The 16,825-nt window shown below is 51.5% G+C and overlaps 1 protein-coding gene across 2 annotated transcripts; it reads left to right on the top strand.

Moving 5' to 3' along the window:
* The first annotated feature begins 1,425 nt into the window (after window positions 1-1,425).
* Window positions 1,426-16,526, top strand: PICK1 (protein interacting with PRKCA 1). Of its 2 annotated transcripts, none has more exons than XM_003783212.2 (13): window positions 1,426-1,753; window positions 1,916-2,013; window positions 3,698-3,809; window positions 6,693-6,821; window positions 8,792-8,858; window positions 10,101-10,190; window positions 11,476-11,529; window positions 12,065-12,127; window positions 12,602-12,735; window positions 13,131-13,223; window positions 14,268-14,318; window positions 15,042-15,186; window positions 15,700-16,526. In XM_003783212.2, exons 2-13 carry the CDS (start codon window positions 1,973-1,975, stop codon window positions 15,972-15,974), a joined length of 1,254 nt encoding a protein of 417 aa, XP_003783260.1. In that variant the 5' UTR covers window positions 1,426-1,753; window positions 1,916-1,972; the 3' UTR covers window positions 15,975-16,526. The 2 variants fall into 2 exon arrangements, with proteins under 2 accessions (XP_003783260.1, XP_023365092.1); XM_023509324.1 differs by having other exon boundaries at window positions 1,432-1,655.
* The last annotated feature ends 299 nt before the right edge of the window (window positions 16,527-16,825 follow it).

Genomic DNA, 16,825 nt, shown 5'->3' with positions numbered 1-16,825 from the left:
GCCAGCCACATACACCTAAGGTGGCGGGTTTGAATCCAGCCCAGGCCGCCAAACAACAATAACGGCTGCAACCAAAAAATAGCTGGGTGTTGTGGCAGGCGCCTGTGGTCCCAGCTACTTGGGAGGTGGAGGCAGGAGACTCAGTTGAGCCCAGGAGTTGGAAGTTGCTGTGAGCTTTGATGCCACCACACTCTGCCCAGGGGACAGCTTGAGGCTCTGTCTCAAGAAAAAAAAAAAAAAGAAAAGAAAACAAATAAGTTCATGGTCCCAACTGGACATCTCAGTTGGCTGGAACAGATTTCTGTGCTATGTGGGCTGACACAGGTGACCCCCTTCTACTAAAAAATTATGTGGGTCATGACATTTTCCACTAACAGGTATTACAAAGTAATCCAATTTTCTTGTTTGTCACAGTGACACCCATTGATTGATTCCAAGCATCCTATGGAAAATTAGCTCCCTAAAGGGGGATGGATGGGGCTTCTGTCAGTGCCTCGGATATGGGCAAAATCATTCTTCTGCATCTCTCCTTCCTCCATGGCCCTTGTGACAACTAGTGAAGGAAGCTGGATAGGTCTGGTCCCAGGCTGCCCATATGAAGTGGATGCCAGGGCTGGGCTCTGGGATAGTCAACCTCCTTCAGGGAACCCACTTATGCAAGTGCAGGAACAGAAGAATTTGCAAAGAGATGACATTCAGATGTCGGTTGGAAAGTACCGATGGCATTTCCTGAGCCTCAGGTAAATGGGGGCTGTGACTCTCAAAAGGACTGGAGGAGGGGGGCTGCTCCTGAGGTTTAAGGAAGGATGTGAGGGTGCAAGGAATCTTTTACCAAATGCCACAGAAAACATCTACCTCAACATATGCATATAGGGAAACTAAGGCACATAAAGGGAAAGGAAGGCACCATGTCCAATCTGCTCTTAATTAGCTGGTTGGGGAATACACATGTTCTGCTCCTGGTCTAGTGTGCAGATGTTCAAAGGGGACTACAGTAGGCATCGCGAGATTCAAAGCCAAGATCTGGACCTTCTACCAACTTCGTGCGGCTCTAGACAAAATTACTTCCCCTCTCTGGTACTTTATTCTCATCCGCAAAACTGGGCATGGGCTGGGATCTCGACTCCGGCTCCGACACTGTCACTCCAGCAAAGTAGTCACAGGCTTTTCCTAAGATGAAATGGTTAAGGTGGGTGTGCGAGGGAAGGTGTAGGGGTTTGCAGTCCATTGAGCTTCACCAGAGGTAACCCCAGCTTAAGGATGCTTTCGTTGCCATGGCAGCCGCCCGGTTGGTGTGGTCCCCAGCGCGCCGCTGAGGAACCTGGGAAAGCCCTGCCCTTCTCAATATGGCGGCAGCAATAGGGCAAAGGGCGGGGTTAAGAGCTGTCATCCTGTCCAGACCTTTCCTTTATTTCCGCTTTTTCATACTAAAGGCGAGCTTCCGCCAATACTTGTTCTCGTTCTTGCTTCTGAGAGACCTGGGAACCGGGAAAGAAACGGTTGCCTGCAGGGATTGGGGCAAATACCCACGAGGGAAGGCGGGACTTCCGTGTTCCTCCGGAAGTGACGCGACAGTAGCGGTCGCCGCCAGGTGGAACGGCAGGTGGGTTCAGGTGCCTGCCTGGTTGGACCTGGCTGTAGGATCAACGCTTCCGGTGAGCAACAGAGGTAGCTCCCAAGGACCTGGAGCCCCGGGGAGCGGGCCTTGAGATCTGAGCACATCGCTCTGGCCTGGAGCACCCCTCTGTACCTAGTAAGAGTCATCCTGCCCCGATCCTGGAGACTCCCCCATCCCCTAAAGAGGAAAGGAGGAGGGCCCTTTTTTCTGGGATCAAGGGTGGCGGGGTAGTGGTGGCGTTGGCATCTGGGCACTTCAGTACCCTAAACCTTACGCTCCTTTCTCTCCCTGATTCAGTTCTCCATTCCCCAACCGAGCTGGGCAGTTAGCCAGCCCATTCCAACTCTCGGAACCATGTTTGCAGACTTGGATTATGACATTGAGGAGGATAAACTGTGAGTATTTTGTTACCCCAAGTTCTTGGAGTATAAGAACCCCGGCTCCCTCATTTCCTTGGACTTTGAAGTCTCACAACCCTTGCTTTTCAGGGTAGGATCAGGTGTTGTAATGAAGCAGAATGAACCCTTCCTTCCCAAGTGTTCATCATCGGTAGGGGGCTGTGGACGGATTAACAGATAATTGCGATTCAGTACCATAAGGGTGATAATAGCATGCTGGCAATGAGGAGGGCAGAGCAGATGGAGCAGTGCTTCTACTGGTGCAGTCAGGGAAGGCTTCACAGAGAAGGTGGCAATTGAGCCAGGTTTTGAAGAGTGAATAGGAATATCATAAACACGCTTTCCTCTGCAGGGTAGATAAATTAGTAGGAGAGATGTTCAAAGATTAGATCTATCTACCCTAGAATATATCCTTCCTCAGAGCAAGGACTGGGTCCAGTGCCTTTGTTGTCCTTAGCACTTAGTAAGGTGCTTGACATCAACAGGTTGTTAGCAAATGTTTTTTGAATGGACAAATGAATAAAGAAGAATATTTGACACAAGACATCAGTAAGTGCTAATTTATAGTGAAAACTGAGAGGTAATGAGTAGAGTAGTTGAGAGATGGGAGGTGGATAGTGAAGTGTCCTAAAGGACCTGGAAGAGAAATAAACTCGGACCCACACTGATGCAAATAATTGGTGATTTTATTCGCACCTGCGCAGGGGGGCCGTTGCATTGAGACAAGCGGCCCCTCCTATGCAGAGTTTTCTGTCTTTTATACCTTTTTTTGCATAGCTTAAGCGAGCAGGGGTGGGTGAGGTGCATTGCCATTGGCGGGGTTTCAGTTCGGTTGTCAAGGGATACATTTCACATTACAATGGTTACAATCTTACAACAATAATTGATTAATGGATACATCTTAGATCACAGTAGTCATCATTATACAACAGTAATCAATCAATGGGTATGTCTTAGATCACAATGGTTAACAATAATCAATCAGGCCCCGGTGAGTCTTCTACCATTGTTCACCTGCTAAGAACCTAGTGGTAGTGAAACTTGGAACTTTCCGTGCTTCTTCTATTCTAGAGATCATGGGAACATGGCTGGGAAAAGCCCATAAAGCAGGGGGGGGCGAGGGAATGGGAGGCTTGCCTGTGGGGCAGGGGAATGGGAAACTTGCTGCCCGCTGCCTGGGGGGGAGTGGGAAGGAGGGAAGGAGGTAGAGGGAATGGTTCTTGCCCGCAGGGTGGGGGAGTGGGGGGGGGGCAGGCGGAGGGAGCAGAAGCTCACAACAGATAGTTTAACAGGGGAAGAGGAGGAGGTAGCCATGGTATTCCACACATGCCTGAGACGGTGACAAAGACAGAGCCCAGCTCAGAGGTTGAAAGAATGAAAGGGAAGAGGGACATTTCTATGGAGTGTGTTGGTGTTGGTGCCTTCTATGCATGTTCTTATAAGAACTCTGGTAACGGGGCCTCATTCCCATTTTATGGATGAGGAAATTGAAACTCAGAGAGGGTGACTTAGCCAACTCCCATAGCTGATAAATGGCAGAGCTGGATTTTGATCCCATATCTATACAGCACAGAATGCTGTGGGTCCGGCGAAGTAAGGGGGAGAAAGGGCTATGCAGCAGGTCTGTCCCTCTAGTCATCCTTCATCTAGGAGATTTAGCCTCATTTGCTTCTTTTTTTAGTGGAATCCCTACTGTGCCTGGGAAGGTGACCTTGCAGAAAGATGCTCAGAACCTGATTGGGATCAGCATTGGAGGAGGGGCTCAGTACTGTCCCTGCCTCTATATCGTCCAGGTATTGGGTACTTTGGAGGTGGGGGGTAAGGTCCTAGATGGGGCAGAGATGGATTCATTTCTCCATTCTGGAGAGATGGCTCCTTCTCATTTTTAAAGCCTGACCCCCTCAGAGAGCCTACCTGACCTTCTGCGCTGTGTAGCTCTGCCCTGTTTTCTCTACTATTTCAGACACTTCTTTTCCTTCTTCATACTTATCACCATGTGTAGTCATTTGCTCATTGCTTGTTTTCTATCTATCTGGTCTACCAGCCTCTCTGCACTATGAGGGCAGGGCCCCAGTTTGCTTTCTCACTGTAGTCAGCACCAGGTGTAGTGCCTGGCAAATAATGGACATAAATGAATAAAAATGACTTTATTTTATTTATTATTGTTTTTGATTTTTTTTGTGTGTTTTGTTTTTTGAGACAGAGTCTCACTATGTCACTTTTGGTAGAGTGCCATGGCATTACAGCTCACGGCAACCTCAAACTCTTGGGCTTAAGCAGTTCTCTTGTCTTGGCCCCTCAAGTAGCTGGGACTACAGGCGCCCACCACAACACCCAGCTATTTTTCTGTTGTAGTTGTCATTGTTGTTTAGCAGGCCCAGGCCGGGTTTGAACCCACCAGCCCTGATGTATATGGCCAGTGCCCTAACCACTGAACTACAGACGCCGAGCCCCAAAAAATGACTTTGAAGAATCAACAAAACCATCTGCCTTGGGTAATAGCCCAAGTAAAGTGTTGTGAAGACTATGAAATAATAATGGCCTGAATTCAAATTCAAATAGCAAGTTATTTTACCTTTCTGGGCCTCAGTTTCATCATTTGGAAAGTGGGGATTTAAAATAGGTAAACACAAGTGAGTCTGGGTTCTTGCAAAAATTCACTAAGCTGATATATACACTGCCTGGCACTTAGAACCACTAAGTAGTAGCTGCTGTTATTTCTCTGGCAGCTGTGCATTTTCCCAGGTGTTCTGCTAGTGATAATGAACAACTTTATGGTCCCTTGGAGAGGAAGCTGTGCTGGTGATATTCTGTCAGCTGTGACTCAGGAGTGGAGGCAGACCTGCTGGAAGCCCTCCTTCACTGTGTGGCTTGTCAGAGTCAGTGACCTTTCTGTAGACTTGGAAGGACCTGTTTTAACCTGTCCAGCTGAGTAGCCATTGGTGGTAGATGGGAAACTGTCATCTCTGTTAAGATCCTGCAAAGAGGTTCCTTCTTTGTCTTTGAAGACAGATTCTCACCATCTGGTCTGCCTTTGCCCAGCGTGCCGCCTTTATGAGTAATTTGGCTTCTTAGATCCAGGAGGCATTAGAGAGGCCTTGTCTCCTTGCCATGTGCCTGCTCAGCCTCTCTGCCATCTCCTCCTCCCTACCTGGTAGGGACCTAGGGGCAGATTTGCTTAGCATGAACTGTGATATAAAATAACAGAATCGATTTTTATTAATTCAATTTTGTTTTTATCAAAGTGTCATGTGATTTGCCTCTAACAAGTCAAGGGCATGGAAAGGCCTCTGTCAAATAATAGCAGTCCACTGCCCTACCCCTTCTTACTCATCCCCCTTTAGCTGTTCTGTAGGCATAGGTTTCTGTTTTATCAGCAAGATGCTTATCTTGTTATTTCTTTTTTTTTTTTTATTTTTTTTGAGACAGGGTCCCACTGTGTTGCCCACACTGGAGTACAGTGGTTTATAATAGCTCACTGCAACCTTGAACTTGTGGGCTCAGGTGATCCTCTCCCCTCAGCCTCCCAAGTAGCTGGGACTACAGGCACACACCACCATGCCCAGTTGAACTTTTTTTTTCCCAGAATATTAAGGGATACACATGTTTACTCAGCTAATTTTTAAGTTTTTTATAGAGATGGGGTCTCACTGTATTGCCCAGCTGGTTTTGAACTCCTGGGTTCAAGCAAGCCTCCCTCCTTGGTCCCTGTTACTTCCTGACCTATTATTTGTAAACACCTATGGACTCTTCCTACACGAGTAGATAAGAATAGCTCTCTTCTAAAACTTTTCTGCTTCTTCTTCTTCTTACCACATCTTTCCAACATAGTTATTTTGCCATTTTTAGCTAAATCAAGATTAGCCCAACAGATATTTTATTCAGAAAATCTTTTTTCTTAGTGCCTGGCCAGACTTGATTATAGACACTAGGGATAAAAAGTGAAGAATACTAAGACCCCACCTTTGCAGAGCTCTCATTCTAGTAGAAACAACTCTGAGGAACCTGTGTTTGTTCGTTTCTTTCTTTCTTTCTCTCTCTCTCTTTCCTTTCTTTCTTCCTTTCCTTTCTTTTCTTTCTTCCTTCCTTGCCTTCCTTCCTTCTTTTCTTTTCTTGTTTTTTTTCTTTTTTTCCTGCTCTTTTCTCATTTGGCTTTTTCTCGTTTTTCACGGTCAGACATTTCCCAGCTCCTTTCAGTCTGCTTTCCATCCTGTGGTCATTGCTCCTTGAGCCCCCCACCCCCTTTTGGAGTCCTCCCTTTCTGGGGTCACTTTCCTGGTGACTCCTCCATCTGGGTGGAGTATATCCTCTTGTAGCTTTCTGAGAAAGGGCACATGGGAGTCAAATGTTTTGAGACCTTGTGTCTCTGAAAATGCCATTATTGTGTCTTTTTTGGTCATTATTCTCACATTCCTTTCAATTGACATTTTGGTTCAACTGAATGAATGTTCAAGAATGAAGGTTAAGTTTGAAAATACTTTTCATGTAAAAATGTGATGGCACAAGGCCAGGCGTGGTGGCTCACGCCTGTAATCCCAGCACTCTGGGAGGTTGAGGTGATAGATTGCCTGAGTTCAGGAGTTCCAGACCAGCCTAAGCAAGTCATCTCAAGTCCTTCAGTCTTTCTTTCATCTCACTCCTTTTTTCCTTCCCTGTCCCTCTGCATGTATCCACAGGTATTTGACAATACCCCTGCTGCCTTGGATGGCACAGTGGCGGCTGGTGATGAGATTACTGGTGTCAATGGCAGGTCAATCAAAGGAAAAACTAAGGTGGAGGTGGCAAAGATGATTCAGGAGGTGAAGGTGAGGGCTGCTGCTGGAGCGTGATGAGAAGGGGACCTCCAGGCTGCCAAGGCCCCCGCAGCCAGGAAGAGGGTATTGGCCCCATTCCTCCCCTCCTTGGCACATCAGGGTCAAGGTTGCATTGCAGCCTCCTTCAGTTTATCCCTTGTTCATTCAGTAAATACTAATTGTGCTCCAGGATTTGTACCAGGCCTTGGTGAAGAGTGGCCATAAGACCACAAGGTCCCTGCGTGCTCCCAGGGGAGGTGACAGACTCAGAATTGTACCTCTGGGCAAGCTAGTATATCCCCACTCTGGGCTAGAGCTAAAGCTAAAAGTCCAAGGTGAACCTACCAGGGTCAGTAGACACCCAGTCATGTCTGCTAGGCCGTGCTGGCCTGGGAGGTCTAAGAGGGAACAAGGGAGGTCACTTCCCCATCCCTACAGGGCCTTTCAGTCCAGTGGGTCCTCCTGGGCTCGCAGACATCCAGAAACCCCTCTTCCAGGCTAGCTAGTCTTCTGTCCTGTAGACCGTATCACGCCTGCTCTCCCCTAACCCCTAACTGCCCCAGGCCAAAGCTTCCCTCCATAGGGGCCCTCTGTCCCTGGATGGCAGGCAGCATTTTGGCCACCCTGGAAGCAAGGAGACTTTTTGCTATTTCCTAGCGGTGTGGCTGGCTAGTAGCTCTTGGGAAACCGATACAGTGATGGAACTAATATGAAGGAGGCACAAAGCCCTAGGATGACTGAAAAGTCTCAGAGGCAAAGGTCCCAGCTGTGAACTGTGGCTGGGTGCTGCAGCTCCCTCACCCCAGCTGTTTTCACCACTCCTCCTCCATCCCTACCCTGACTTCATCCCCTGTGTCTTGGGGACCTGTTCCAGCTGCTTCTCCACCCTCTCCCCTGTATCCTTTTGTTCCTCTCCCATCCCTTTCATTGCTTCCTGCAGGGAGGAAGGTCCCAATCCTGTAAGTTGTCCTAGCAGAGCCCCCTGTAGCCATAGGACAAATCAGGGGCTGGGGCTAGGTCTCAGCTCTTTTGTACAGAAAGAAGTGACACGGTTCATTGAGACCCCAGGTGCCACTCCACAGTTAGGGTATCACTGTTCTGGGCATGACCTGTGGGGCAGAGGTGCTGATCGTGGAGGACAGTTGCAGGGTGCTCCCTCTGGCAGAGGTGATTGTATGTGTCACCTTCTGCATCCCCTCCCCCTCACCATCTCTGCTCAGCGGATCCCTCTGTCCTCTGAGGCCTATCTGGAGCCTCACCCTGAGGACAAGAGCTCTTTATTTTTACACAGCCTTGATGTTAATGCAAGTTTCCCAGCTCCCACATTAGGCTGTAAGGCAGGGATCACCATCGTATCTACCACTGTCCAGAGGCAGAAAGTGATTTGCTATGGTCACACAGCTGAACCAGAGCCTGGGTCCTGCTCCCAGCTGCAGTGGTCTCACCTTCACCCCACAGCTGCTCTCTGGGGTGGGCCCCCTGAGACACTCTGTGTTATATTCTGGGGGAGCAGTTCACCCCAAACTGACTGCATGGGCTCATTTTGATTTCCCTTCAGGACTCAGTTTTTAAATCCTATTTTATACTTGGAAATGGTTTGGTCTTGAGTTCAAGGGCCTTTGATTTTCAAGGATGAAGTGACCTCAGTGGCTTCCCATAGTCAGGGAAGTCTTCTTGGGAGAAGCCCACACCTCTGCTCAGAAGCCCTGTCCTTAGCAGGGGAGGGTTCTCCGGCTGGAGCTCAAGACATCAGAAGCCACTAGGCTGTAGGGCCCATGTATGCCCTATCCCTCCTAACCCAAAGCCAGAGAGCAAGAGAAGGGAGGGCTTTGGGAGCAGGCAGGGTTACAGCCCTCAGCCCAGCACCTTTCTGGGGCTCAGGGTTCTCATGACCCCCAGATCCCAGGGCTGACAGGCCTCACATGGTAGGGGCTTGGGGTTCAGGAGCCTCCATTACAAGTCCATCTGTGCTGCTTTTGCAGGGGGAGGTGACCATCCACTACAACAAGCTGCAGGCGGACCCCAAGCAGGGCATGTCCCTGGACATTGGTAAGCTGGGTCAGAACAGTAGTGTCCAGGGGTTCTATAAGCCCCTGCCCTTTTCCTCTCCTTTGTGACAATAGCATTGCTAGTTATGTGGCTCTGGGCTGATGTTTTTCTGACCAAGCTTATCTGAAAGGTCTGGGAGGACCTGGGGTACTCCCCCTACGGCTGTTCTTGGATCCTATACCTGATTTCTCACTGCCCTATGCTTTACCCTACCCTGTCAGCCACCTCCTCTGGTACCTTGCTGCCCTGGCCATTGTCTTTTGTAGGCCAGCCCCTCTGCTTACCATGACACAGGTCATCACCTTTGAGAAAGGGAAGGTAGCCAGTCCTGGTGCCTCATGCCCACCTGCCCGCCCCTTCTGTCCTGTCTACTAGAAGACTCAAGGTCTGAACCAGCCTCAGGTGTTGGGCAGAGGGTCAGAGGCCAGCCATTCTGCACACAGCATGCCCTGGGGCAAGTTGCCTCTTGCTAGAGGGGCTGGGCCTTGGTTCTATAGAAACTTTCAAGACTCAAGAGCTAGACAGTAGCTTTAAGTCCTCTGGACCAACCTCATGTTACAAATCAAAGCCTAAGACCTAGAGAGGGCTCTGCAGCCCCCTGGTGAGCACACACCCAACTCTCTCCACTCTTAGTCTAGTGACCCTTTTCCTACACCCTTGAGCCAGAGCCCCCACCTCTGTGTTTCTAAGGAAAGAGGCTAAGGGCAGATTGACTCTGTCCTGGAGGTTCTTCCTCTAAACTCTTTGGTTCCAACCCAGGTCCTTTGCCAAGGGCTAAGCTGGTCATATGCACTGAGTCTGGGCTCTAAGGTCAGTGGTCCTTGGTTGTGCCCATTGCTTTGACATAACCAGCCTGGGCATCAACCTTTCCCCTCTCCTCTCCTGTGGACCACCCCAGGTCCTGAAGAGAGGAGGGGAAGAGGCTCTCCCTGGATGCCTGTAGCCTTTGTCGAGCTTGGGCAGCACTGGGCTCTCAGCAATACCACTAGTCACACACCTTACTCTTGGCTAACAATATCTGCCTCTTTTCAAGCTCCCAACACTTCCGTGGCATAGGTGTGGATAGGGCAGGGCCAGCCCCCTCTCTACTGGACATTCCCTACTTCAGAGCCCCCCCCCAGCAATAAACCCCAGTCCAGCCCCTTCTGTCCCCTGCTAGTCATTCCCCATGAGTTGCGATGGGGCTGAGGGCATAGGTGGCTTGGAGGCAGCTATAAGCTCTCCTTTCTCCCCCTGCTCTAGTGTTGAAGAAAGTCAAACACCGGCTGGTGGAGAACATGAGCTCAGGGACTGCGGATGCCCTGGGCCTGAGCCGGGCCATCTTGTGCAATGGTGAGTCCCTCCTCCCACCCAACTCTGGCCCTGGATACTCAAGCCCAGCTCTAGGGGGAGTGGCACCACAGCCGCCTACCAGGCAGATGTGGGTTTCAGTAGCCTGGCCTTGGCCTCTACTTGTGGGGCTAAGTCACCATCTCTGTGTGTCCTGGAGGCCTCTCTAACCCCCAGAGTGCCCACAGCTGTCAGCTGGGCCGTCCTTAACAGCCAGTAAGGAAACAGACTCAGCCGCATGCCCCAGTTGCACCCACCCCAGCACTTACTGCCCACCTCAACCCCCCCTCTTTCTCCAGAAGATGGCACCACTGCCCAGGTGCACTGGGGGAAAGCTGGGTGCATGCACATTTGCACATACACATGTGCACCCCAACATGAGTCTGTCCCTGGGGTGGCCAATAAAATACTCAGTCCTGCTCCTGCCATCGCCAGCCTGAGTTTATAAATAGCAGCTCTGCAGTGTATGTGTCGGGGTAGATATAAATACCTATATAAATTGTAGGCTCAGCTGGGCACATGGGGCTTTATTGGCTCGGGAAGTGGGGGTGGGGTCTGAGTTTGTTCCAAGTGGTGTACAAAAGTGGCGGCTGCTATTTTCAGCCTCTTGGTGCCTATAAATCCTCGTTACTGTAGTTACCAGTCGTTGAGATGAAATTAGAACTGGTTGTTGTGTTTTTCCCCCCAAACCTTGCAATTTCCCCAGCCTTAAATAGGATTTCTAAAATTGAAGCTGTCATGATGTCCCATGACCCAGCTAAAAACAACAGTACGACGCTTACGTGGCTCCTTTCCTGCCGCCTGGCTGGGTGCTAAGGCACTGGGGAGCCAGGGCCTGGAGGCCACCAGGTGGCCAGAGCCTCCAAGTTTTCCCTTGTCCCTATAACCCATCATAGCTACCCACCCTACCCAGAGAAAGACCTAGACCTAGTCTTCACTGCTCCCCATCTCTGTCCTGCTTAAAAATTCCTGACCCAGCTGCCCCCACTGTGGTTGTTGGCTAGCTTCATGTTAGAAGTATATGACCTTAACTGCTAGGCAAGGACCTTCCACTGGCTGTGGGGAGCCACCACCCACAGGGCCCAACCTTGGGGAGTGCCGACCATTTACAAACACCTCTGAGCCCAGCTGACCTGAGGTGCTCCCCCTTCCTCATCCTGTGTTGACTCTGATTTTCCTCTGGGGCTACCTTGCCCAAGCCTGGCCCTGGAACCCCCTGTTGGCTCTCTCTTCTCCCTCATGGCTCGTGGGGACCTGCTGATCCTCCTTCTCTTCCCAATCCCCACAGATGGGCTCGTCAAGAGGCTGGAGGAGTTGGAGCGGACGGCTGAGCTATACAAAGGTGGGAGGCCTGGTCCTTGCATTAGCTCTGCCCTGGGCAGCCCTCCTCCCAACAAAGTGGCAGGGGGACACTAACAGCATGGCCATTAAGAATGCTTAAGAAGACATTCTTTTTTCTGAATTTAAAAATAATTCATACTGGGAACACTTAACTCCTTTTTATGGAATGAAGTGTTGCCCAATTCTAGAATCACAAATAAAGCCAATTGAGATCTTTAAACTTAAAAAAAGTCATACAAAAACTCGTACAAATTCTAATAATAGCACATGGAAACACAGAGCCCCCGAATCTCATGCTATCTCAGAGACAGAGGCCACAATAGCCTGACTCCCCAGCTCCTTTGTCTGATGGGACCCCTTATGGGGGCCAGGGCTGATCCTTCATCCCTGGGCCCTGGTGGGGCTGTGGGAAGTCAGTGGATCAGGACCCACTGGAGACTTTGGGAGGGATGGGGAGTGGGGGCTGTGCCCTGGGCTGGTGTGGTCCCTGCCATATGTCCCTGTCTCCCACCCCATCACTTGGGTCTCTCCTACAGGGATGATGGAACACACCAAGAGCCTCCTACGGGCGTTTTTTGAGCTGTCGCAGACCCACCGGGGTAATGACACCCCCAGACCTGCTGTGTGACCCTGTACAGATCCCTGCACCTCTCTGGGCTCAGCACCCCCTATCCTATGACCATGTAGCCTGACTAAGTTCCTTCCTAGGACCTTTCTCACACCCATGCAGAGATGGGCCAGATCCACAGCATCTGGTCTCAGGCCAGCCTTGTACTGGGCATGGTCCTAGACACTGGTGGGCCAGTGAGGAGCATTTAGATGAGCTGGACTCTGAGGCCACAATATTGGAATGTCCAGGCTCACTGACACCGCACAAGGCCCTTCCTAATATATAGGATTTCCTATATGTCCAGTGGGGCAGGGGGAAGGGTCACATAGCTCCCCCTCACTCCCCTGTGCAGACTTTGGTCTTGAACCTGCCAGACCCCTGGCCCTGCTTCTCCCCAGCAAACCCCTGGCTTCTCCATTATGGGGTCAATAGGGGCAGCCTCCAAGGCAAACTTGTCACACAGCCTTTGGAGACGTGTTCTCCGTGATTGGGGTGCGGGAACCCCAGCCAGCTGCCAGCGAGGCTTTCGTGAAGTTTGCTGATGCCCACCGCAGCATTGAAAAGTTCGGCATTCGGCTTCTGAAAACCATCAAGCCGGTGGGTCCAGTGGGGCATGTGTGTGTCTAGCATGGGAGGGTAGGGAAGAGACGTGTCATGTGCAGAGAGGGCCCTATACTAGAGTCAGAATGCCTGGGTACAGATTCTGCCTTGGTCACCTACAGGGCTGACTGTGGGTAAGTCATTATGCCTCCCTAGGCCTCAGCATTGACTTGTAGGCTGGTTAATGGCCCTGGCTCTGCCATTGGGTGATAGCTTTCTCTTGGCCTGGCCTTAGTCTTCTTATTCTTGGAAGGGACAAGGCCACAGGGAGCATGCTTTCCCTCTGACAGTCTGAGTCCACTAGAAGGGATGATGCATCAGCGCCATTCTTTGTCACCCTGGCCCCCACTGCTCATGAGGGCCTAAGCATCCACGTCACCCTCCCTGTCCAGATGCTGACAGATCTGAACACTTACCTCAACAAAGCCATCCCGGACACTCGCCTCACTATCAAGAAGTACCTGGACGTGAAGTTTGAGTACCTGGTGAGTAGTCTGCAGGAATCCGGCCTGCTGGGTGAGGACCCACTGGAGATTTCCCCTCCTTCTGTCAGCCACACCAAGGCAGGCAGGACTGGGCTGGAACTTCCATTGTATCTGATGAAGGAGGTGGAACCCTGGGCCTGGGGGTTGCAACCTGGACCCTTCTCTGATTGCTCAGAGGCTGAGAACTTGGGAGAGGCAGAGCTCTCTCTATATTATTCTGGCCTCTTGGGATTTTTCTGTCACCGTCAGCAATTGGTTACACTAGGTCATTGGTTGTAAAGTGAGTGCCAATGGGTGTTAATGAAATTTACATTTATTTATTTTACTTTTTGCTTTTAATTTCAGCTGGCTTTCACTTTATCCTAGTTTGGAGTTTTTTGGGTTTTTTTTACTATGTTTTTTTTTCTTTCTTCCTTTAGCAGTTCTCTTGCCCCTTTGCCCCCCATGTAGCTGGGATTATTGGCGCTAACCACAGTGTCAGGCTTTTTTTTTTTTTTTTTGTGGAGATGGGGTCTCACTCTGTCTCATGTTGGTCTTCTGCTAGTCTTGAACTCCTCTGAGCTCAGGCAATCCACCCACCCCGGCCTCCCACAGCGCTGGGACAATAGGGACAACAGGCGTGGGCCACCACGCCTGGCCAAAATTTACATTTAAATACTAATTCCCTGGTCAGAGGAGTTGAGAAAAGCCCCATTGAACAAGCCAAGTTTCCTTTGCTGCAGGACTTCCCAGAGCCTTTGATAGGGCCATGTATAGCCTGAGTCTTCAAGGGTCTTCCTAAATTCCTTTGCCCTTGGAACCCTTTTTTCCCAGAGCATTTCTTGGGACTTGAATTTGATAATCTCTGGGCTTCCCTGAGCACCTATTCGAGCCTCACCTGATAAGCGTCAGCTTATCTCAGCTGTGGGGCTACTGGACCCAGGAGGCCGAGCACCCCTCTCTGGGTGGTCTCAGCTTTCTGGGGTGGCCTGGGGGAACCATTGGGAGAAGCTGGGGATATTGGGGTGGGCTAGCCATGCTGACAGCTTCACCTGTCCCACACAGTCGTACTGCTTGAAGGTGAAAGAGATGGACGACGAGGAGTACAGCTGCATCGTGAGTGTCGAGGGGGGAGGAGGGCACACACCTTCCCCCGCCTCGCAGAGCCCCCCGAATGTCCTGGGTCTGCCAGGGATAGCAGGTGGGTCAGGCCAACTGGGAGAGACCTGGGGGTTTGGTCAGACTCATTCCTGGAGATTTGGGGCCATCCACCCCCACCCCTAGTCCCTCTGGGCCTTGGAGTGCTAGCCCGCTTGCTTTGGGCCCACACCCCATGCCTACATCCAGGCTCCTGCCCCCCATGGTTTGTGAGACTCTCACAGAGAAGAGCTTTCTTTACCCCTAAGAAGGTTTTTTTTTTTTTTTTTTTCACAGTTTTTGGCCAGGGCTGGGTCTGAACCCACCACCTCTGGCATATGGGGCCAGCACCCTACTCCTTTGAGCCACAGGCGCTGCCCTAAGAGGCACTTTTTATTTTTAAAATTTTTAATGTTTTTGCTGTCAGGATCCATCTTATGGCCAGTGTCCATTTATTTATTGTATCAAAGGTTTGGGGTTTTGTTATATTCTTCAACCTCAAAGCTTTTGTTACTAAGTTCTAATGATTGCTGGTGTCTCAGAAATAAAGGAGCAAGGTGGCTTTAAAAAGTGCAGTGTGACACAGGGCTGTGAGCCAGGGAGGGGGTTTGGCTGCATAGCCATCCTGCTCCTGCCCCCATCTGTCCCTGAGCAGGCCCCCCTGTTCTGCCCAGGGTTCCTAATGTGATCCCCCTGCCCCAGGCCCTAGGAGAGCCCCTGTACCGAGTGAGCACAGGCAACTATGAGTACCGCCTGATCCTGCGCTGCCGCCAGGAGGCTCGCACCCGCTTCTCCCAGATGCGCAAGGATGTGCTAGAGAAGATGGAGCTGCTGGATCAGAAGCACGGTGAGGGCCGTGGGTGGGCACTGGGGCCTGAGGGTCACCAGCTACCTTAATTCTTACGTGGTCCTTGGAATAGGGAGCTAATTCCATCTTCTCCCCAGTTTAGAGATGGGAAAACTGAGGCCCAGAGAGGTAGAGTACTTACCTGAGGTCTCAGGGCAAGGCCATGGCAGAGATTTGAGTCAGACACAGGATGTAAAGCCTGGCAGGAGCCCACCCATTTCCTTGGGGCCTGGCCTGGGTGGGGCTGGCCCTGTGCTCTGTGGGATCCATGCGGTTTAGACAATGATCCAAGTACCCTATGGCCTCTCCCACTCCCTGAACTGGGAGCCAGGAGGCCTGGGTCCTCCCTGGCTGTACAGCCCTTTCCTCTGTTCTTCCCAGAGCATGAGAAGTCAGTGAGGTGCCCAAGTGGGAAGGCCAGGGGAGGGGAGGCAGGCCAGGTGGTCTCGAGGGTCTCCACGAGGCAGGCAGCCATAGCCCACTGGAATCTGTCCCTTGTACTCCCTCCTGCAGTCCAGGACATCGTGTTCCAGCTGCAGCGCTTCGTGTCCACCATGTCCAAGTACTACAACGATTGCTATGGGGTGCTACGGGGTGCAGATGTCTTCCCCATCGAGGTGGACCTGGCACATACCACACTGGCCTACGGCGTCAACCAGGACGAGTACATGGATGGGGAGGAAGAGGAGGAGGAGGAAGAGGAAGATTCAGCAGCTGGGGAGCCGTCCAGAGATGCACGAGGGACTGCTGGGGCCTTGGACAAGGGTGGAAGCTGGTGTGACTCCTGAGTGCCCCGTGGGGTACGGGTGCGGCTCTGGGGGGTAGGGTGAGAGGGAGGATGCGCATGGGAGTGGGGTGGGGCTGCCACACAACAGGGTGGCGCATAAAGGCCTGCTGGCTTGGGGCCCCCGCCTTCCTGCTCCTCTGTCCTCGCACAGCAAAGCTGGGCTCCTGCCCAGGAAAGGCACCAGGGCCACAGCCTGGAACCTGGACACTGGCCCCCTCGCCCTTCCTGCTCCGCCCCCCTAGCCAGAGGGAGAGCTCTGGACCTGCCTTAGGAATGAGAGAGAGGGCAGACAGGAAGAGGGGTTGGAGGTGGCAGGAAGTCCAGGACTTGCTCCTGGTGGGCACTTTCACAGCCCCATCCCCAGAGCTGCCAGGAGTGGACAGCTGAGGTTGGCACCAGCATCTCACGTGCACCCTCACCTCACCCAAGACTGGTCTGCCCAGTCCACACTCACACCTTGGCGGCCTTTATTTATTTTGTTCCCTGGCCTGGCCACTTCTCTGGCAGAGGCTGGGCACTGGGCCTGTATTGAATAAACACAAACCCGAAGGAGCACTCTTTGCAGTGGCCTCACACCCTCCTCGCCTGCCTCCCTGGTCATGAGGTCGGGGGGTGGTGTCTGTTGACAGTCCCCTGTCTATACGTCTTTTATTCCTCACTGCTGCCCTACAAGATCAGCACTGTCGTCCCCATAACAGCTGAGGACACAAGGCTCAGAGAAATATCTCAAGGCCACACCATGATGGGGACACAGTGGAATCTGAACTCCGAGCCATCAGGTCCTAAAGACTCACTTTTGCTACCTGCCTCCCAAGCTTTGTGCTCCCTGGAGCCTGTTTACAGCCTTCCTCA

The sequence above is a fragment of the Otolemur garnettii genome, unplaced genomic scaffold (assembly GCF_000181295.1).
Source record: "Otolemur garnettii isolate 467f Iridium unplaced genomic scaffold, OtoGar3 scaffold00007, whole genome shotgun sequence".
Taxonomy (NCBI): domain Eukaryota; kingdom Metazoa; phylum Chordata; class Mammalia; order Primates; family Galagidae; genus Otolemur; species Otolemur garnettii.
This window is presented reverse-complemented; position numbering and strand designations above follow the sequence as displayed.